This window comes from Aotus nancymaae, unplaced genomic scaffold (assembly GCF_030222135.1).
Source record: "Aotus nancymaae isolate 86718 unplaced genomic scaffold, 86718_ANA_hifiasm-v0.15.2.pri h1tg000077l, whole genome shotgun sequence".
Classification (NCBI taxonomy): Eukaryota; Metazoa; Chordata; class Mammalia; order Primates; family Aotidae; genus Aotus; species Aotus nancymaae.
In genome coordinates, this window is record NW_026988492.1 from 15,041,553 (window position 1) to 15,064,248 (window position 22,696).

Here is a 22,696-nt window from a genome sequence, read left to right on the forward strand (position 1 = left end):
GAAATCTGTCAGGCATACTTTGTGGGAGCTGGACCTACAGAAGCATGGCCTGTTTGGGGGAAGCTGAGTCACAGATAAGGTACAGTTAGAGACTAAATCCAAAATTGGAAGAGAGAGAAGGAAGGCTTGTCTTCTTTTCCTGTCCTCAGGTCTTTGGTGGGTGCCTTCCATTGACCAGACCTATCTAGGAAGGCAGAAAGCAAAGGAGCCAAGGAGTGTAGTTCTCGGGAATACAGAGCAGATCCTGGAAGAGCAGGAAATGCATAACACTTAGTGAGATTTCAGAAAACTTATGTTGACAAGGGACATACTCCTACAATTTATAATTTGGAATCTCTTTTGAGAATGTCTTGCTATTTTTATTGCCTCGTAAAGTCTCGCCTCTGAAAATTCACCTTAGGTATGTTTTTTGCCATATCCCTTTAGAAGGATTTATATAATCAACATAACAAATAGTTTCAGACAACTGTAATCTACCATGTACTCTGGAACCATATTTGCTATTTTTAACCATGTGTTTATGGTACATTCTGGGGCAGTGTCTCTCAACTCTTCCAAATATGAGGACCCTTTAGAAATACACAATTTTTTTTTAGAAAGCTAATGTAAGTTTCATGTAGAAAAATTATAAAATATATAAGGCTGCAAAATAATAAAAGAAACCTTTTCACCTCAAAATGTACAAATAATTATTTAAACTACTGTAGGAGGTATTTCTCTGTTTATTTATTTTCCCTCTCATATATATATACACATATTTATATGGGAAAATATCCATAGACATATACACATTTTCACACAAAATTTGGTAACTTTTAAAAATTGCATACTAATATACATATTTCTTAATAATCTGCTTAGGTCATTAAAAAATCATAAACATTTCTTTTTATAACAACTAATTATTCACTCACAGAATTAACTGTTCTACAGTGTTTCAGTATGACTGAATGTACTATATTTTAGTAATTCCTACTTTTTGATGTTTAAGTGATTTCCAATATTTGCTAGGGTAAACACTGAGATAAAAAAACTTTATAAATAAAATAACATACATATCTATCTTTATTACAATAAATTTCTAGATGTAAAATGTTTTAGTAAATAGCATAAAAATTATAAATTTTTAATTGTCAAAATATTATGCATAATTGCAAACTGATGGTCCAACTAACAATGAATATTTATTTCTTTGCATCCACACCAACAGTAGATATAATCATTTATTTTGTTCTTTTAAGATTTTTTATGCTCTGTCAACATTATTAGAGAAGGAAAAAAGGAATTCTTTTTTACTTAGAAAAAGAAGTTCTTTCCCACCACAGGTCCAGATTATATTAACTGAACTTTGGGTGTCAAATATTTGTGAAAATAGAACCACAAACATGAGTCCACAGCTCCTTTATAATGGGTGGTCCTGCAGCACTACAATGCTCTAAGTAGAGATTATAAGAAAGCACAAACTAGCAAGTGAAAGAAAAGCATGTTGATGGAAAGCCTCAATCCAAAGAACAGGGAGAATGGGTTTCCACTTCATTGGTTTCTCCACATGTAAAATTACTGCATGCTTAGGAAAGTGTTCAATCTGCAAATAAGTCAAGATTTTCCACAGCAATAGTTGCGAAAATAAGATTTGCCCCAGCTGCTATGATCCATCAGTGATATAAGGACACATTATGAAAACAGTTTTTGCTGAGTTTCTGTGATGATTAGGGCTTTTTCAGTAGCAAGTAACAAAAAGAGAATTCTACAAGTACAGGAAAAGTGAGATTGAGAGTTTAAAAAGATCAGGTACCTTTCTGTTTCTTCCTCTTTCTTTAGTTCTGTGTCCCTCTGTGTGTTAGCTTCTTTGTCAAGCAACCTCTCTCCCTTTGTGGGGAAAGATGGCCTCCCATAGCTGCAAGCCTAGTCTATGCTCCTATAACTTGTAATCCAGAAGAAATAGAAATACCTCTCTTCCTCTGCAGCAAATGCTACAGGAGCCTATAATTGGCCCTACTGAGGCCACCCATGAAAGTAGTAAAAGAAAGTCACTGTGGCAGTCAACCCCACTGATATAGTTTGGATATTTGACCCTGTCCAAATCTCATGCTGAATGGAATCCCCAATGCTGGAGGTGGAGATTGGTGGGAGGTGTTTGGTTCATGGGAGCAGATCCATCATGGCTGGATGCTGCCTTCACGATAGTGAGTGAGTTCTCACGATATCTGGCCATTTAAAGGTGCATAACACCTCCCTCTCTTGACTCTGTTTTTACCATGTGACAGCTCCCCCTTTGTATTCTGCCATACTTAAAAGCTTCTTGAGGCCTCATCAGAAGCTGAGCAGATGCCCAGTGCCATGCTTCCTGTACAGCCTGCAGAACTGTGAGCCAATTAAACCTATTCTCTTCATAAATTACCAGTCTCAGTTATTTCTTTATAGCAATGCAAGAATGACCTAATACACCACCAAGACCATTGCTGCAGAAAAGTCAATATCATGCTGATTATCAATTTCCTGCCAATATTCTTTCCAGTATAGACCTCTCTGAAAACTGCCCAGAGTAGAAACACATTGTTATACTTAACTGCTGCCTTCTGGTTAGAAAAATCAGTAGGCATCAAAACCAGGTATCAGAAATCAAGATGTGAGGTCAGCATTTCTATTTCAAAGGCTATTTACAGAAACATGACTAAACACAGAGGGCCACTTAACTGGGTAACTATGGAACTGAATGTCCAGCTGGTGAGTAGCTAAAGAATACACGGGTGCTCTTTTTGAATTGAGGAAGCAACATTTTCTTAGAAAGTGACCAAAATCTGCCTACATTATATGAAAACGTCTGGTGGCCTTTCCATTGATATTTGCTTTGATGAGCAACTGTAGACAACTGTCCTCTTTAATTGTAGCAACCCATGTTTAATAATGTCAGTAGAAATAAGGGGTTACGCAGTTTCCTCAAGTTCAGCGGTTATAAATTACACTGGATAAAGTTTAGCACAAGCAATAGGCTAATCTACTGAATATTCATTGATTAGATGTAAAAACTATTAAAAAATTAAAAATTTTTACATGCTTTGCATTTACTCCGTACTCCCCAGCTGTTAAAAATGAACCTCTTTCTCTGTTGTTTTACTGGCTTCCTTTGGAAAAAAAAAAAAAAAAGACATTCTCATAGAATCAGGATAAATTCTCCACTTTCCTTGCATGTTTAGATTTTTACTTAAAAGTTTCAATTTCTGTCAATGCCTAGAACTGATAGGGCCTTTATTCTTTCTCCCATTTTCCCATATATCTCTTCTGACTTATTTGGTGAGCCACAGAGAATCTGAGAAACAATACTAGGCAATAGACATAATATTTTTGAGGGAGAGGGTGCAGTGGCTCAAACCTATAGTCCCAGCACTCTGGGAGGCAGAGGTGGGAGGATCACGAGGTCAGGAGTTCAAAACCAGCCTGGCTAACATGGCAAAACCCCATCTCTACTACAAATACAAAAAACGCAGGGCCTGGTGAGGCACGCATGTAATCCCAGCTACTCAGGAGGCTAAGGCAGGAGAATCACTTGAACCCAGGAGTTGAAGGCTGCAGTGAGCTGAGATCACACCATTGCACTCCAGATTGGGTGACAGATTAAGACTCTGCCCTTCCCCACCTCACCCCACCAAAAAAAAAAGATATCAGATTTTTCAAATCAGAATTCTAACTGTGAAATCTTGGAAAAGTTAGTAAGCCTCTTTGAGTCTCAGTTTCTTTGTCGTAAAATTGGGAAAAATACAGTTATCTCATCGGGTAAAGGTGAGAATTAAAATTGATAACAGAATGTTTATAATACAAGTAAATATAAGGTGGCACTTAATAACAGCTGTTATTATTTACAAAGAACAGTATTTGCTATAAAGACAAAAATCCCAATTGTATTTATTCAAAAAGTAGGATGGATAATTGTAAGCTAATAGCACTAGGTGCTGTGTGCCCATATGTAATCATTTAATTAGAAACCAAGATCTTAACATCGGTGCATGATGATTGAAAAACTCATTGATACAATGAAAAGTATAACTGCAGCAACTTATTTCATTAAAGGTATCTGCATTTTGCACAGATTATTACCTTAGTCAAAAAAGAGCATGCATGTCGATTTTACTAGGAGCTGATATACACTTAAAGTCTCAAATTTGCTTTTCTTTTACTGAGTTTTGGGTAGAAAATTATCTTCTTCACCATTATGCCTCACATCACATTTCTTCACTGTCCCTAGCTAAGTTGCTAATAGAAAGTACATGTGGAATCTTCCCAGACTCTTTTATCTCCAGATAATCTTTTAAATAACATGCAATATAACTGAGTTCAGGTGGCAGCCATCAGCGAGATAAATCTTGAATGAGATTAAGATGAATGACAGCACAGCTTGCCAAAGTCCTATTGGCCCAGAAAAAAATGAGAAATTAATAGCATCAGCGTTGGTGGTGTGACCAACAAAAATACAAATAAGAAAAGGAAAGACAATGTTTAAAAATGTCACGCACATTTCAGTGAACATAAATCTGTGCCTTCTTTCGTACCTTTAATATTCCCACACTCCTGGGATCGATCATGTAGAACCAGAACCGAACAGTACACATTCCGAGGCTAGCTGGGAAGTATTTGGAGGTAGTAATTCTGGCAATGGATCCTTGCTTGGAGCCAGATGAGTTGATGTACAGGAAGTGCTGACCACTACCTTGAAATAGATTAATACAATTATTTTCAGTGCAATGATAACATGTTATCACGACTCAGAATGTATTTAAACCAACCACAGATATCTTTTTATCCTTACACATACACACAATCAAACAGAACTCATTTTCATTTTGCCAGTCATATATCAAAGATATTTAATTCTTCTGAGCCAAAAAAAGTGTCACTATAATCATGTGATTCACAAAATTCCCGTGAGCCAGTGACTCATAAAGTAACCAAATATTCGTTTTGAATATGAAGGTGTATTCCTATTCTCCTAATTTGCTCAAACCTGTCAGTTTCCAGCAATAAAATACTTTGTATGCTGTGCATACAGCAAGTACAGAGTAGGTATTGAGGACTGGTTGGCATTGTATATTATTTTCAGTTGCTCTGATTCTGACACTGGCCAGGGCAATAATGAATAACTATAATTGCAAAGTGAACTGTGATTCTGAGGGTCACTAAATTAGTTTTTTCTGAGTAACAGACTTCTTTTCTCATCAAATGCATTAGTATGTCAAAGATTTCCGCATTAAAACACAATTGGATTGTTTTCTGTTGCCATTGTCAGATATTCAACATAGCTACCATTCCCCATTGTGGGTGGGTAAAAATTATATATATATATATAGCACTTAAAGCAGGGACAGTTTTAGCTGTGGATTTTGAAAAAGTGTCTCTAAGTGCCATAGCTGATGAATTCAGAATGAATGATCTGTGTCAACTTGAACTGAGCATTTGTTTGGTAATAAAGGATTCAGTTATATTTTCATGCTTTGGCACTGATTCTCATTCTTGTCCATCAACTGTGAATTTTCTGTGTTAATTTCTAGCAGAGGTAATAGAATTAATCCAAATCATAGGTGTATTAAAGTCCAGATTGACAAGTATACTCAACAAATCAGGCACCGAGCTGAAAAAGGGATCGTTTCCCAGTGGGCTGTAATGCCCACATAAATCACTGTGCAAAAATTGGAAAACACAGACAGAAAGTGACTCGCCTAAGGCTTTTCACTTGAAAGTGAGTGGCTGACTGACTGGCAGAAGGCTGGTTATCAAATCCAAATCTCCTGTCCTCTAATTTCAGAGGGTGCACTGCCTACCGAAGGCCCAATTTTACAGTTAAATGGCTTAAGAAGGGCTTTACTGGATTGAAGTCAACATTAAAAGACATTAGATTCCATCGGCACAGTCTTTGGCCCCTTGTCTCTAATGAGAATTTGCCCAGTTACGATTGCAACATTGGGTCTAACATGTGAGATCTTCACTTTCAGCCAGAAACTCTTGATTAGGCTTCATTTCTTTAGGAGTTCCTGCTACAAAGTAAGAGCCAAGAACCCTCTTCAGCAAATGTGAGCTGGCCTCAGTTTTAAATGGGAAATGAGCTGGTTTCAATCAACGTCCTCTCACCAATCATCAAGAGAAATTTCTTAGAACATATATGTATTGTGTTTTTAGGTGGGTTGGGGTCTATCCAAGGTTCTGAGTAAAATGCGAACACTGGACGTAGGAGGTGCTGCTCAGACCCGGAGAAAGACACACAGACCCACACACACATACCCACACACACACACACACACACACACTCTAGACACACAACTTGTAGTGTCCAGCCAAATACTTAGTAGTATGAGGAGGGCTTTGAACCCATCTATGCTCCAAACGAAGAGACACCTTTCCCCTATTGACACGTCCATTCTCCCTCCTTCTCCCCAATCCCTGCCTCCTTCCCAAGCCCACGCATTATTACATAGAACACATTGAGGCAGGCCTATCCGGTTCAAGCATTGTCAATGACGCTCTCATTCAAGACAACAGCACAGTCAAACAGAGAGCATGCTTGCATATGAAATGTGATTAATTCTTTCAGACATGGCTCATGATGACAGGAGCCACACCGTGTGGACAGCAGCTCTGCTCTGCAACGAGCCTAGCTGTGTGCCTGGCCACCTCCCAAATTGCTTCACACTCTAATTTCACCCTCAGAGGTAGAGAAGAATACTGCAACGGACTCATGTGTCTCCCATGCTCTCTGAAAAGGACTCCCATTTCTCCTGGGGGCCAAAAGTAACAACAAAAGTAGCTTTTCATTTGTAGAGCACACAAGTTTTTCAAAACCCACAGCTAAAACTGTCCCTGCTTTAAGTGCTCTCTCTATATACATATGTATAATATTTATGTATTATTTATGTGGGTAGGTAAATTTGTATATGTGTATTTAAATGTATATTATATTTGAGAATATATACATATAGAGAGAGAGAGCTGGGAGTATACCTAGGACTTGTACAAGTAAGTAGCTGGGACTACAAGTGCATGCCACCACGCCCAGCTAATTTTTGTATTTTTAGTAGAGACAGAGTTTCACCATGTTGGGCAGGATGGTCTCAATCTCCTGACCTCATGATCTGCTCATGTTGGCTTCCCGAACTGCTGGGATTACAGGTGTGAACCACTGCACTCAGCGTAATTTTATTTTAATAAGATAACCAGGGAACTTTGAGAATTACTGCAGAAAAAATTTCAAAACAGAAGAGTAGACATAAAAACAACCTGAAGTATTCCTGTAGCATAGGTAAGCTATTTTCTATCCTCGTCCTTTGAAATATATTGTATGTACTACAAAATACTGGGTTAGGAAAACTGAACACAGTATTTAGTCACACAAAAAAAGTTTTCTAAGGTTCACATTTTGTTCCAAAAATATTACGTGTTTTCTTACTTGGAAAATAACAACATAGGTGGCATGTGAAGCCAATACACCTAGACAGCACCTGTCAAACCTACTATGAACAGTGGCTTATTCATTAAAAATGTACTTTTCTTAAATCCATGCTATTTTTAATTAAATAAGAACATCTGGATTTCCCTACATTCTGTTGCCTTTTACATACTTGAGGATTTCTAATGCATTTAGACTGTACTTTATCGGATAAACTTTAAAACATTATCTTCAGTAAGAAAAATATGGTATAATCCAATGAGGTGTAATAACTTTTCATGTACAGTAAGGGTTTAATTCAAAGTACAGAATATAGTCATCTTATATTGGATGTGAAAAAATAGCCTTGAACTTGTCTGATACATATATTTAACTAATATATTTGTATAAATTATTTTTGTAGTTCAGTTCTCAAATACTAAAACATACACAATGAGAACTAATGTATTTCAGTGTCAGAACCAGATCCTATTTAATTCAGACTCATATATTTATTTTTCCATGTTGTAGTGTCAACCCTATGTTGAAAGTCAAATGTTTGGAGCAGTAGGAAAAAATAGTAATCAGATTCATTAACACAAATTTAACCAATTTTGCAAATTTAGGAATGGAATTCTGATTTAAAACCTTGTAATTACGTACATTTATTCCTCCATTTGCATAAATACACTGAAACTTCACTAACTCAGATGTTTCTTTTCAATACTTTTAGTCCAATATTTAATTATAAAAGGCCAATTTTAAGTTTCCACAACAACCTGAATTAAGTCTAACCAAATGCTTCATCCTATGTAATCACTTATAGACTTCTAAAGTAACTTGAGTCACAACATCTTTAAGAGTTTCACTAATTTACTAATGAAGAAAAGTACTGAACAAACAGAATTGAGGTTTCTTCCAGCCTAGTACCTCATAACATTTCAAGTACTTGAAAATATTCTAACAACACTGTAGGTACTTGAAAAACTAATACACCAGTGGAAACAATAACATATGTATCATTTCATCCTTAAATATCCACAATTATTTTCTAATGGGGAGTGTGTCTATTGGGCATTACACAAATTCCCAAACCTTGAAATCAGACTGAACATCACCTTTTTTCCTATTCCACATTTTCCCCAGTAAATGTCACTTACGTGACAGCAAACACTCAAATCAGTTTAGCAAGGTGTGACTTCATAGAAAGGAATGTTATATAATCTACTGTTTGTATTTAAGACTATATCATGAAACACAATGTAAAGAAAATTAATTCACTGGGAATGACAATCCACCATTTCACCACAGCATATTTATTTTGGTACAGGACAAACAATGTCATGTAAGGACCAATATCAAAGCTAGCAATTCCAACTATTAATTAAGGGACTCTGGGCTGAGTTTTCAAAGTATACCCCCACTTAACATCTTCACCTTTGCATATTCAGTTTTGGTCTTACAAAATCCTGCAGTCTAACACAAAAGTCAGATAATTGATTCCTGGCTGAAGTATGAATGCATGCCAATGTATCCATTGTAAAATTTAAAAATGCAGAAATTTACCTGGAAATTTAGAATTAAATTTAGTGCAAATTTAATTCTAGTGCAAATTTAATCTTTGGCAATTTTTGATGCTGAAGCTCTAGCATATCTAAGTTTGATCTTATAAGAGGGATGAACTTTTGTGATGCCATATATATTTTTTTTGAGAATCAAAAAGGTGAAAAGTTGCTTAGCCTCTTGAAATTATTAATAGAAATACATGAGTTATCCAGAAACTATGTACTGTATCTTAATGTTATAAAACCTTATGTTGAATTATACTTTCAGAAATAGACTCATTTTTTATCTAGCAAGCTCAGACTAGACCCACTTTCAAACATTTATAAACTTTCAGTTGCTTTATTGAGAACTACCTATTCATACCTAACAAAATCCTTGGGGAAGGTCAATGTAGCCTCTCGAACAAAGTTCAGAATTTATTAAAGCAGGTAATAAAGCTTAAATGTCTGAACTGCCACAACATATTTAGAATTTAATGGTAAATCATTAAACCAACTCACTTTATTTGTATGACTATGAAATGATCAACAACATTCCCAGGACAGCTATTTATAGAAGCAGAATTTTTGTTTTATTTGTTTGATTTTGAACTGTTTAACAGCTTAGTACTTGCCATTTCTAAAGCTACCTAACTCTCATATATTCAGACCAGAATGCATTCAATTAATTTTGTAAAATCGATTACACTTTAATTAAATATTACCAGATGTAGTATTCTGGAACCTCGAGTTCCTTAAATATATCTGAATTTTACCTCTCCAAAACTGACACCAAATATTTTCTGTACACTTTTCATTTAATACTGCACTTTTGCTTGTGTAAGTTTATGATGATAAGTTCTTAAGATTCCTGGGGCACAGATTTTATATTCTGCATCTTAATTAGCTACAATTAGGCAATGCTAATATTCAACTTTTACTTTAAAAACTCTTTAAAAGAATTGTACATTTTTGAAAATTGGAGCTGCTTAATGTCAAATACAATAGTATAAATTCAGCATCAAAGTGTACTATCCTCAAACCATAATAGGTACTTAATATCTGAGTGCCAAATATATATTAGCCAAATTCAGACTCAATCCCTATGCCTCACGGATGTTTTTTTCCACATTGATGTCAGCAGAGAGTAAAAAATTCTAATTTGTATTTTAGATGTTTTTTAGCTACAATCTTGAGATTCTGAAACTGTTTCATTGAGTTATTCTACTATAAGGTAATCAATTTTACATTTTTCTGTTAAAAAAAAAAAAGTTGATACTTTTAAAGGAAAGCTAGCCAGTCTCCGTGGCTCACATCTGTAATCCCAGCACTTTGGGAGTCCCAGGCGGCGGATCACCAAAGGTCAGGAGTTCCAGACCAGCCTGACCAACATGGGGGAACCCCATCTCTATTAAAACTACCAAAAAATAAAAAGTAGCCGGGCGTTGTGTGTATGCCTGTAATCCCAGCTACTCGGGAAGCTGAGGCAGAAGAATTGCTTGAACCTAGGAGGAGGGGGTTGCAGTGAGTTGAGATTGTGCCACTGTACTTCAGCCTGGATGATAAGTGAAGCTGCGCTTTGACATCTTCAGGGTCCCAAGAAAGATCATACTTATTGCACTAAGGAAATGAAAGACAATTTCCCATTTCATGTGATCTGAATTCATTCCCTGCTTTAAACTGGAGGCAATTTTACACATTTTTGCCCCTGTTCATAAAATAAAGCGGATAATGTTTTTTTTTTTAAATGCTGTGCATTATGTCACTTTCAAAATAGCAAAATTTCCATTCTTTAGAGTCAGACTTATTCTGCCTGCCTCTGCATCCTCTATAATTTCTGCCCGTCTCTCACTCTCAATAGAAGGGTGCCTAATGACTATCAACTGAAACACCCTCAATCTCTTTTTGTGCTTATATATTTTTCCCCTAGATTTCCAAGGTGCATCTGCAATTTTTTTTTTTTTTTTTTTGAGATGAAGTCTCACTCTAACTCCCAAGCTGGAGGGCAGTGGCACAATCTCAGCTCACTGCAACCTTTGCCTCCCAGGTTCAAGTGATTCTTGTGCCTCAGCCTCCCAAGTGGCTGGGACTACAGGCATGCACCACCACGCCCAGCTAATTTGTCTCTACTACTTTTGGTAGTGACAGGGTTTCACCATGTTGGCCAGACTGGTCTCAAACTCCTAACCTCAGATGATCCACTGACCTTGGCCTCTGAAAGTGCTGGGATTGCAGGTGTGAGCCACTACACCCAGCCTGCATCTGTAATTTTGAAATGCTGTGAAGCGTCACTATGGCCAGTGAAAGAACAAAGTTTCCTCAAAGTTGTCAGAATGGAAAACACAGATGCAGTGTTTCTGGAGGTGAATGAATTTTTCTCACAGCATTTGATAAAAATGCCTGTCATTACATTATTTTGATTTGCTTTGTGAAGAGTGATACAATGACTGTTTCTTTTAAATGTCATTAATTATGATATTTCTTTCCAGTAAATTATGCTTTAGGCGTTAATCTCTTTTGAGACTAATTATTACCTCTTTAAATAAAAACACTTTTTTTATCAGAATGTGTCATTTCAATGCTATTAACTGTCATCAAAATCAACATTATAAATTCCTCTCTCCCACCAGTATGCGTTAATGTGATACAAAGATGAAGCTTTTGGTTGTGGCATGCCAACACAAGGTAGAGTCATCTTATTTTGAAAGCTCCTAATATGCTTAGCAGCAAGAATACCTCAATCACAGGAAGATAATATGTAAGCGAAATTTGCTGCCATTTCCTATAAGTTACAGGTAGAGATAAGGGATTCTGAATCTCTGCATCTTCACATTCAAAGAAGTCTGAAGAACCTCTTTAGGAGTTATTTGTCAAGATGCCTTTGGAAACATGAATTAGCTTAATATTTCTGTAACTTTATTTTTCAAATTGAGATTACAAGTAAAACTTGTTTCATGGTCATGCAGGAAGGCAAAACTAATTAAAACAATGCTTTTATTTAGGTAAAACGATAAGTGGTCACTATTATAAAAGAGCTTTGACTTCATTTAGATTTCAGATCTATTTTACCTGGAGGAGTGTGGAAAGCAAGTAAGAACAGAAGAATAGTTATTTCCATTGAAACTGAGAAAGATATTATCAGATTATTTTAATGAATATGTAATAAGCAAAAGTGTAGGCAGGATTGTCCATTGGTTAAGTCTGAAGGCACTGGAGCTCTAGACTTTGATTTGTATCCTGATTCTACCACTTATTAGGTATGTGACCTTGGGCAACCTACTTAAATTCTCTAGGACTGAGAAGCAATAAGAGATAATTATAGTACATACTTCAGCCTCATGGGGTTGTGGTAAAAATTAAATGATCTACTACATGTAAAGTACTTAGAACATAGTTGCAAATTAGTGCTACTCTCCTGGGAAATTTAGAGGATATAAAGATGATTCTACCAGTGTTTATTCAGCATACATCACACATCCATCTGTCCATCCACAACCCTTTGCAAAGCTTAAAATACTAATGAAAGCATCTTTATTTGAGTAGTTATATGTAACATTTTATTTAACTCAGTCTTCTTCCCCCACCCCCATCATCCAAAAACTCCTACTTTTCTTTTTTCCTATAGCACTTATCAACAACCAACAAACTATACAAATCTGTGATTAATAATGTTTCACATTGACTTTCTTTTCCCCTCTGCTACAATGTCAGCAGAGAAGGGCGGCAGAGATCCTTCTCTGATTTGTTCAACAGATATTTCAAGCACCTAGAACAGGGTCTTAAAAAATAAGCTTCAACAAATATTTCTTGGATGAACTAATGACTGAAGAAACATTTTTCTCATCATGCCAATGTATATTATTTTACTTTTGTGTCACTCACCTGTGAAAACTCCTCCATTTATTCACATACGTTTTCAACATGGTGACTGAAGCATCACAGAAACCCCAGATGTTTCACTTTAACACTCTCAGGATTTAATTCTGTTATTAGCATGACAATTGGTAGTAACTAACTCCTCTTATGTGTCCAAACACTAACCAATTTCACTAAACAGAAATTTGTTCTGAACTGGCATCACAATAAATTCCAATGTACTGTTTAAAAATCATATAAAATGAAAAAAGAATTTATGTATCATATTGTTATGTTTCAGTATAACTTGAAAACCTAGTGAAGAGATATTATTATTACTATTTATTGTATTCACTTCTATTTAGTATGCAATGCCCTTGGCAATTTCTAAATAATCAGCTCTAATTTCACACTAGATTTCATATTGTCAGGTTTTTCATTAGATTTGATCATATTCTAAACACCTTTATTTTGAAAAATTTTGCATTTATACCAAAGTAGAAAAAACAGATTAATGAGCTCCTACCTACTGAAAACCCAGCTTTAACCATTTTTAACCCATGGTGATACAGTTTTAGGTATTTGTTCCTGCCTAATCTCATGTCTAATTGTAATCCCCAGTGTTGGAGTTGAGGCCTGGTGGGAGGTGACAGGATCATGGTGGAAGATCCCTCATGACTCAGTGCTCTCTTTGTGAGAGTGAGTTCTCTGGAGATCTGGTCATTTAAAAGTGTGTGGCAACTCCCCTCCCACCACTCTCGCTTTCCCTCCTGCTGTCACCATGCAATGTCACTGCTCCCCCATCACTTTTTTCCATATTGCAAGCTTCCTGAGGCCTTCCCAGAAGCCAAGCAGATGTTGTTGGCACTATTCTTCCTGTAAAGGCTGTAGAACCATGTGTCAATTAAATCTCTTTATCAATTGCCCAGTCTCAGGTATTTATTTATAGTAATGCAAGAATGGCCTAATACACAGGGTCCATCTTGCTTCATCCATATTTCCACCCACATTTTTTAATACTACAGAAGTATTTAAAAGCAAGCCTGGTATCAAATTGCATCATCTTTAAATACTTCAGTACATATTTTTGTCAGATAAAGACTTCTTTTTTAATAGTAGCATATTACAGTTAACTATACTTATTATAATAAAATAGCTAACCAGTCGAAAATGTTAATATTTACTTAAATATATATACAGATCTGTATGGGGATATATACATATATATGGAAATATATATCACCAATATTTTTAACACCATGGTGGACATAAAAATGGTTATACTTGTATGGTGAACTGGTGATAACAGATAAGCATGATTGATGCTCATTTCCAAATCAATGCCTTCTACAGGTGCATGTGATTGACAGCTTTCATCCCAAGTACATGAGAAATTGCAAGAGATGGGACTTATCTATCTGGATAATAAACCCAGCAGCAGTTCTCTAAAGAGCAATGAGAAACATGATTTTTTGTCCATTATGCTGAGTTCTATTTCTTCCACGGATAACTGTTCTTTTCACATCCTCTACTTTCCCTTTCATGACATTGGTTGTCTTCAAATGTGTGGTGATTCTTGGTTATTCATTTAAGCTCATGAATGAAAGCATTCGTTGCTTAGGACACAATAAAGAATTTCCACAGACAGCGTAAAGAACTGTTTCCCCAACAGAGTTCTTTGACCAGGAGGATGAATAGCAGGTGCTTTGGATGTAGGTTGAGCATGCAGGCAGGTACGCTTCCCCGTAGGGCAGGAGTTCTCAACCTTGACCGCACACTAGAATCCCATGCAGAATTATTAAAAATCTTCATGTCCAGGCTACAGCACAGACCAATTAAGTGAGAATTTCTGTGGGTAGCACCCAGCTATTAGTACTTTTATTAAGTCCCTAGATGATTCTAATATGCAGCCAAGGTTCAAAACCACTCCCTATTGTGATGATCCTGTGTAACCCCAACCATGACACTGACTCATTTTCAGACTGTAATTATCTCATGATTATCTTTTCCCAGGCAGATGTTCAAATTTCCTTAGATTGCCCTTCCCTGACTTTATCCTGAGAGAAAAAGCCATTTATGTGAGCAGTGGTGTTTGGAAGCAGTGATCATTGGTGGGAAACGTGAGAAGCGGGGCCAATTTCCCAATTCCTCCAAGTGGCCTGAGTGAGTTACCCTGAAAAGCTCTTCGCAATCTTTCTTAGTATTTGTATCAGTCTGCTAGCACTGCCATAACAAAATACCAGAGGCTGAGTGACTTAAATGACAGAAATTTATTTCCTCACGGTTCTAAAGGCTGGAAGTCTAAGACCAAGGTTCCAGGAGATCTGATTTCTCCTGAGGCCTCTCCTGAGACTTGCAATGACTGCCTTCTCTCTGTGTCCTTATATGGCCTTTCTTTTGTACATGAAGATTCCTGGTGTTTCTCCTTCATTTAATGAGGACAACAGTCCAATGAATTAGGACTCTTATGACCCCACTTAACCTTATTTACCTATTTAAAGATCATATCTCCAAATATAGCCACACTAGGATTAGTACTTCAATATATGAATTTTGGAGGAAGGGGGCACAATTCAGTCCTTACCAGTATTTTTTACTTGGATCTTAGGATATCTGTGTATATGTGTAGCTTCTTTGGGAAGACCTATAGTGAACTATTTTTCTTTAACTTAGGATTTCTGATGTTCTTCCTCCATTCATTCTGATCCCATTTGCCTTTTTCCTCTTCCTCCTCCTCTTCCTCTTCCTTCTTCTTTTTCTCCCTCCAGTTCCTCCCCCATCTTCTCCTTCTTTTTCCTGGAATGCCTCAAAAATTTCTTGTCCAACAACTGAATCTTTAAAAAATGTGTTACGATATGGTCATCATATGTTTCTGTATGCGTGTGTCTGTATGTGTCTGTGCATGAGTGTTTGTGCAAGTATGTCTTTACGTGTATGTGTGTGTTTGAGTGCATGTGAGTAAGATCAAAGTGGGTTCAAGAATAATTGTCTGAGAATCATGTGAGGGAGGGCTGGCATTTCTATATCCAACTCCATATCCCTGTCCAATCTTCCCAAACAAATGAATATAGGAGTCTCCATCTACTCTATCAGAGACCAGAGTGATATAAATCTAGAGGCAAATTGAGATTTAGTGGCCCTGAATATGAAGGTTAAGGGGACTCAGTCAGAGCTGTATATAAGGAAGGAACACACTACAGTGATGTCTTGGAAAAGGGATTGGAATAGGATCCATACACCAGGGTTTCTGCCCTTTCTTACTCATTTTACAGGTTGAGAAAAATCATTCAATATTTATGTTTCTCATCTCTGATATCAGAATGATAATATCTGTCCTGTCTGCCCAACAGGAAGTACAGTTATCATCTGCATAACCTGCAGGACACTATCAACCAAATATCAAATTAAGTTGTGTTTTATTGAATACTATATCTTAAATTGCTATTATACATACGAGGGAATTAGCTTGCTAAGATTATTTGGGGGTATTTTTTGACCTTTAGAGGTGAGTATAGAAATGCACAATAGTAAACATGTGTGCTGTATCAGTCAGCATATTCGATTCCTTACTTACCAAAAGTTTAGTTAATTCGTATTCTCATTCCCAACACAATAAATGTTATTTAGTAGGCACTCAGGAAACACTTAATGCATTGAGTAATCCAAAATACTTCACTGTCAATAAATATAGTAGGGGATAGTTCCAAGTAACACGTGACCTATAAAAGTATCTATCAGGTGCAATTCAAACTTATATAAATGCTACAAGAGACGTAACAATAGCAAAAGATGTGACTCAGGTCTTACTGGAGTTGGTAGTCTAATTGTGGAGATGGCCAATTATATCATTAAAAAGAATATAAAGTTATGAAGGAAGGGAAAAAAGAGACAGCAGCAGCTTTGTGCCTTATGTCTTCATTAATTCATGCTACATAAATGTCACTCTTGCCATTCAATCTTGTATACATTAAGTCTAAACAGTATTCATGTGTAGACCAGAGAGTAGACTGATGTTTATACTTTCTTTCTCCAGCATCAGCAATGTCTCCAGAAAGGCTCACAAATTGCTCTGTGATGAGCACTGAAAATGGCCCCCTTATGTATCTAATGCTTCATCTTAATAACCATAAGTGCAAAGGTCCATAAATACAATTTTAATTAACAGCTATGTTGTGATGCTTAGAAATAGACTGTAGGCTCTTTGACTCTGTTGGCCTTCTCATGAAGATTTTTGTTTTTCCCAGAGCGTCAAAATTAATTAATGTCCTTACAATTTATTCAGCAGTCCATCATCTCAGAGATGCCTAAACAGTCTCAATCAGCCATATTAGTATATCAAGAATGATATAATCAGGCTGCTTTGAAGAGAGCACTCTGTAAAATGTACTGTCTCAAGTAGTGATTAATAAGGAGGATAATAAAGTATTCTGTCAGGATTATTGCTTTTTTTTAATCTGAAGGAAACACTGCTTGTATATAACATTACATAAATAACCAGATTCAAAACTTTTCATGTGGTCTTTAATGAACATATATAAGCTCTAAAAGTTCAAAAAAGAAAAATTAATACTCCTATTAATAGTCTCCAGTGTTTCCATTAAAAGATGTTTCCATTAAAAGGTATCAATTGATCACTCGCGTTTTTCTTTTTTGAACAACAGATGTAAACTTTCTCATATCTATTGACTATAATTTCATCTTGTTCTCAACTGAGCCTGTGGTAGTTTTTGTATCATTAGTATTATTATAGCAGAAGACATGCTCTGTAGTTTTCAAACACTGTTATAGGATAAGGGAAGATTGTGGCAGATAAAATCTAATGCACTCATAGGCATTTATGCCCACATGTTATTGTCTAGATCTTAGCAGAATAAATGAAATTGGCTTATTTCCCATAATTTCTCACAAAATCTCATATATTCATCTTCAAAAATTATAGAAGTAAAAAGTTCCATTTAAATGTAAATTCACTGCTGTGATATTATAATCAAGAAATAATATGTTTATAATCAGATTTTATATATTTTAATACAATCAAAAAGTAAAATACTATAACTTAATCCATGCTGTGCAAGATATTTTGCCACATATAAACTTGTTTACACTATATTTTTAGAATTACTAAATCAACTAGAAACCTATTTTTCTTTGAAAATACAGTATGAACAAACAGCTTGTCAATGGCTTTATCACCACTCTGAGGTTACTAAAAAAGTTTTTTATGCTTATTTATATTCTAAAAAATTTTAGAAAATGGTAGATTTAGTAATGTAAAATTAATAAATAGAAATATTGAGGAAAAAAATAAATATTAAAAGTGACAAGCAACAGTTCAGACCTCCAAACCTTAAACATATTCACCATGTTTTCCAGAAACACACAAATGTCCTACTACTATGTATGCTGCATTTTCTTTTTCTGTTATTTGCTGCTGCTTCTTTTCTGCTTCTTTTTCTTTTTTTTGGAGACAGAGTCTTGGTGGAGTGCAATGGAGTAAACATGGCACTGCAGCCTCAGTCTCATGGGCTCAAGTCATCCTCCCACCTCAGCCTCCTGGGTAGTGGGGACTATAGGCATGCCACCACATCTGGCTAATTTTGTATTTTTTGTTTTTTGTACAGATGGGGTTTTACCATGTTGCCCAGGCTGGTCTCAAACTCCTGGGCTCAAGCAATCCTTCTTCCTCAGCCTCCCAAATTGCTGGGATTATAGGCATGAGCCACTATGTTCAGCCTTGTTTCTTTTTATACTGAGTTTATTTCCCCTCTTCTCTTCTTTAACACGCCACTCATTCAAGTAATCTATGTCAATAAACAAGTATGAATCATTTTATCCTTTCCTCCATGCTCACATTCCTTCATAGAAATATCTATGTACAGATTTATACATATGCACAAATAAGGTGGCATTAGTTGTTGTCTGCTTTAGAAAAACTGGATCACACTATCTTAACATTTTGCATATTGTGTTACTCCTTCAACACTGTCTTTTGGAAATCCTTTCAAATCAGCTTTACATGACTAAACTCTTTTTAGTGGCTGCATAATATTGCATGTTGTGGATTTTACAAATTACCTTGGCTTCCAGGCTGTTTCTCTTAACAGGGGCAATTTCTAAAGACATTTTGGCTTTATTATGATTAGAAGAGGAGTGCTTCTGACATCTAGTTGGTAGAGGCCTCAAATGCTGCTAAATATCTCACAATTACACAGGCAGACCCCTAATTAATTAGACTGTCCCAAATGTCATTAGCAACCAGGTTGAGAGACCTTCTAACCACAGGCTGATCTAGCTCTGGAACATTCTTTCCTTAGGTACCAACAGGTCACTTCCTCATAGCTCCTTCAGGTCTCTTGTTGACTGGTGTTTTTCTCTGCAGGGTCTAATTTGACCAGCCTATTTGCACGGCCATCCTCCCAACTCCAAGGCACACACCTATCTTCTGGCTTTCATATTTCTATGTACTCTGTTCCTTTCTTTTTCTCCCCTTAACGTCTAACAAGCTATCTAATTTATTTATTTAGTATGTTTATCCATTATCTTTTCCCTCCTTCTACAATGTAAGCTCTACTGTGACAGGGATTTATGCCTATTTTATTCACTGATGCATCTGCAGGATTTGGCCAAGTGCCTGGCATTTGATAAATAGCTAAGTGAATGAAGGAAGGAACACATACATGATCATATAATAGGCATTCATTTATTTCCCATTATTTCAGTTAAAAGCAATGCCGACTTAAATATGCTCATATAAGTCACTATGTGTTGGTCCTTCTATGTCCAAGAGGCCAAAATGCTTTCTAAATTGGATTTAGAGCTGACTTCCAGGTTTTAAAAGTTGACTTACATATCAAAGAGGCCAAAATGATTTCTAAATTGGGTTTAGGAGGTTTTAAAATATCCTGCTCTAAATTACACATAATTTACTCTCTGTTTTCTTGCAAGAATTTTCTTTTGTTACACTTATATCTTTATCTAGATTTTATTGCTGCATATGATATTAAACTTGGATTTAATTTTAAGTCCTTCCAGGTGGATAACCAGATACGACAGCACCATACTATATCATCCATCTTTTCCCCATATCTACTTTGTTATATACTAAATCCTTCTAATTACTGATCTTAGTTTCTTGATTCTCTACCCTGTTCAACTTATACACGAACTTCATGTTTTTAAGGGAAACAAAAACTTGTGAAAGGAAAGGGAGATACAGCATAGTAAGTTAAAAGGAGTTAGAATGTTTAGTTCAAAGGTTAATTCTACCAGGCATAAAAAGAAGAGCTGGTACCAATTCTACTATTTCAAAAATTCAAGGAGGGACTCTTCCTAGCTCATTCTATGAAGCCAGCATTACCCTGATACTAAAATCTGGCAAAGCCATAGTGAAAAAAGAAAACTACAGGCCAATATCCTTGATAAACATAGACACAAAAATCCTGAACAAAATACTAGCAAACTAAATCCAGCATCATATCAAAAAGTTAATTCACCACAACCCAGTAGGGCTCATTCCTAGGATGCAAGGTTGGTTCAACATATGCAAATCAATACATGTGATTCACCATATAAAAGGAATTCTGGAAAATCTTTAAAACAAGAATGAATGCCATACTGTAACTGAAGAGCATGATACATTTAATCTGCCTGGAATAAATAATAAAATAATTGTACTCTTTTCACTAGTCATGTAATGGCTAGGACAATCTTTTGAGAGTTATTTAAATTCTGCACAATCTTGCTCTTTTTTTACTGTGCATATGCTTCAACTGTTTTGAAGAATATTATATTGGTTAGCGTTCTCCTGAGAAACAGAATCAATAGGATGTGTGTACATAAAAAAGGAGATTTATTATACGGAACTGGCTTACAAAGTTATGAAGGCTGCCAAGTCCAATATCTGCAGGGTGGACTATCAGGCTGGAGAACCATGAAAGCCCATTGTGCGAATGAAATCTGAAGACATTCTCCTGGGGATCCTTCTTGCTGCATCGTTGGCGTTTTTTTATTCTATTCAGTCCTTCAACTGACTGGATGAGGCCACATTATACTCAAAGTTCATCAATTTAAATGTGGATCTCATCCAAAACACCTCCAAACTGACACATAAAATTAGCCATCACAAATATCTTAGATATTTTTTGTCCCTAATGAAAGCTAGATTTCTAAGATAAGAAAAGTTCTGAGTCAGTAGGACTTCTTTGTAAGAGTAAATAAGACTACAGGCGTACCCGTACTTTGAGTCTATTAACTGAAAAGCCATTAAAGATTGCATAATCTGAAATCACAGGGCAGAAAGCAAAACTTGTAAAGTCTGTGTTAATACTCATTCATTCCATTACCACTTACCATTTTACACCTTGGCTTCTGTTCTTTAAAATGACGGGAATGAAAGTGGTGGCCAGCCATTTCATTGTTGTGACTGGCCACTGTCACAACAGGGTATAATTGTTAGCATTGCCAGTTGTATATCTTTGCCTACTGCAGTCATTAATCTGAATGCCACCCACCCACCCTTCCCCAGTTGGGGAACTGAATGACACCCTTAGGGTAGAGTCAGTAAAATCTGTGAGTTTCTTAAAATATGAGTCATGGGCTTCTTTGTTGTAGCAGTGTCAAGTCTGGGTCTATTTAGTAATTCAGAGTTTGCAATAGAAGGGACTAGCCCTCCTTCCATAAAACCTACTGAGCTCTGTCCCCATATACACATAGGGAAGGCACACTGACATTCACACATATTGTTAAAGCAGGATTCCAGATGAGTGGATTTCTTGGTCTGGGGTTAGCTACTAGATTTACCTGGTGTGTGATCAGAGTCTGGAATCAATGCTTCGGCAGGAATTCTACTGCCAATGGCCCAGTCCAAGTCATCCTCAGAGTCTTGAGTAAGACTGCAGTCTGTGATCCAGTTTCCTGGACTTGTTTCAAAATTGCAGCTTCCTGTTGTCCTTGTATATAGTGCTGGGGAAGGAAAAACATTAATGGAAATTTCTGAAAATATCTATCACATTTGCTATTACCTTACATTTGGGATCACTTAAAATTAGTATCTGCATATTCTAATTCTTTATAAATGCATTTACAGCATCAAGACATTTGTACTTATTAGTAATATCAGTTATACACTGTAACATTTTAATTGAAGGATCTAGAAGCAGCATATGAGCGTTGTCATTTATCCATTGAGGAGTTATACAGATTGATGAATATTTATAGATAACAGATAAAACTGTGTTTACACGTGAACAATGAACATAACATTATGTTAATACGGATTATTCAGGTCAAATAAATAAACAGCTTTAGTTGTCTGGATGTTTAACTCACTTCTTCTCTTACTGTGATGTTTGAATAGCATAGCTTATTAGTGACACAAAGTCATTTGCTAAAGAAAAGGCACTTTGAGAGAAGTAGTGAACTGTATAGGACACAAATACTCTCGGATACCGTACTAATCAATGCAGCATCACATATCACAGCTAATCACTAAATAAATTCTATTCTAAAAGTGTTGATTGATAACTCATTAGAAATTAAATTATTCACAATGAGAAAAATTAATAGATAATAACTGTGTCTACTTCTAATCATCTGTGAAAAGTGCCATCATGATACCCTGATCTAGGCTTTCATTTTTCTTTCTCTTTTTCATACATCAGTTGTTACTTTTGAGCACTCACTGTAAAATCGGACTGTGCTGTACAGACAGAATGAATAATTGGGTGATTTAATCGGTATGAATCAATTGAGATTGTCATTGGCTTTTTCTTTCTTTTTAGAAAGATAACGTTTGTATTATATTTAAAATTTCCTCTCATTCAGAACTTTCCCTTAACATACAACCAATGTTGGCATATAGAAATGTAATCAGAAAAAAGAAAATAGA

General features: G+C 36.0%; 1 protein-coding gene across 1 annotated transcript in view; it reads right to left on the minus strand.

Moving 5' to 3' along the window:
- Window positions 1-22,696, minus strand: part of MALRD1 (MAM and LDL receptor class A domain containing 1) — a 609,315-nt gene that overhangs the window by 174,550 nt on the left and 412,069 nt on the right. Inside the window, exons 31-32 of the mRNA XM_064368444.1 lie at window positions 21,610-21,771; window positions 4,548-4,705 (exon numbers count right to left, since the gene is read on the minus strand). Coding sequence (XP_064224514.1) covers window positions 4,548-4,705; window positions 21,610-21,771 — 320 coding nt within the window. The remainder of the gene's footprint in view (window positions 1-4,547; window positions 4,706-21,609; window positions 21,772-22,696) is intronic.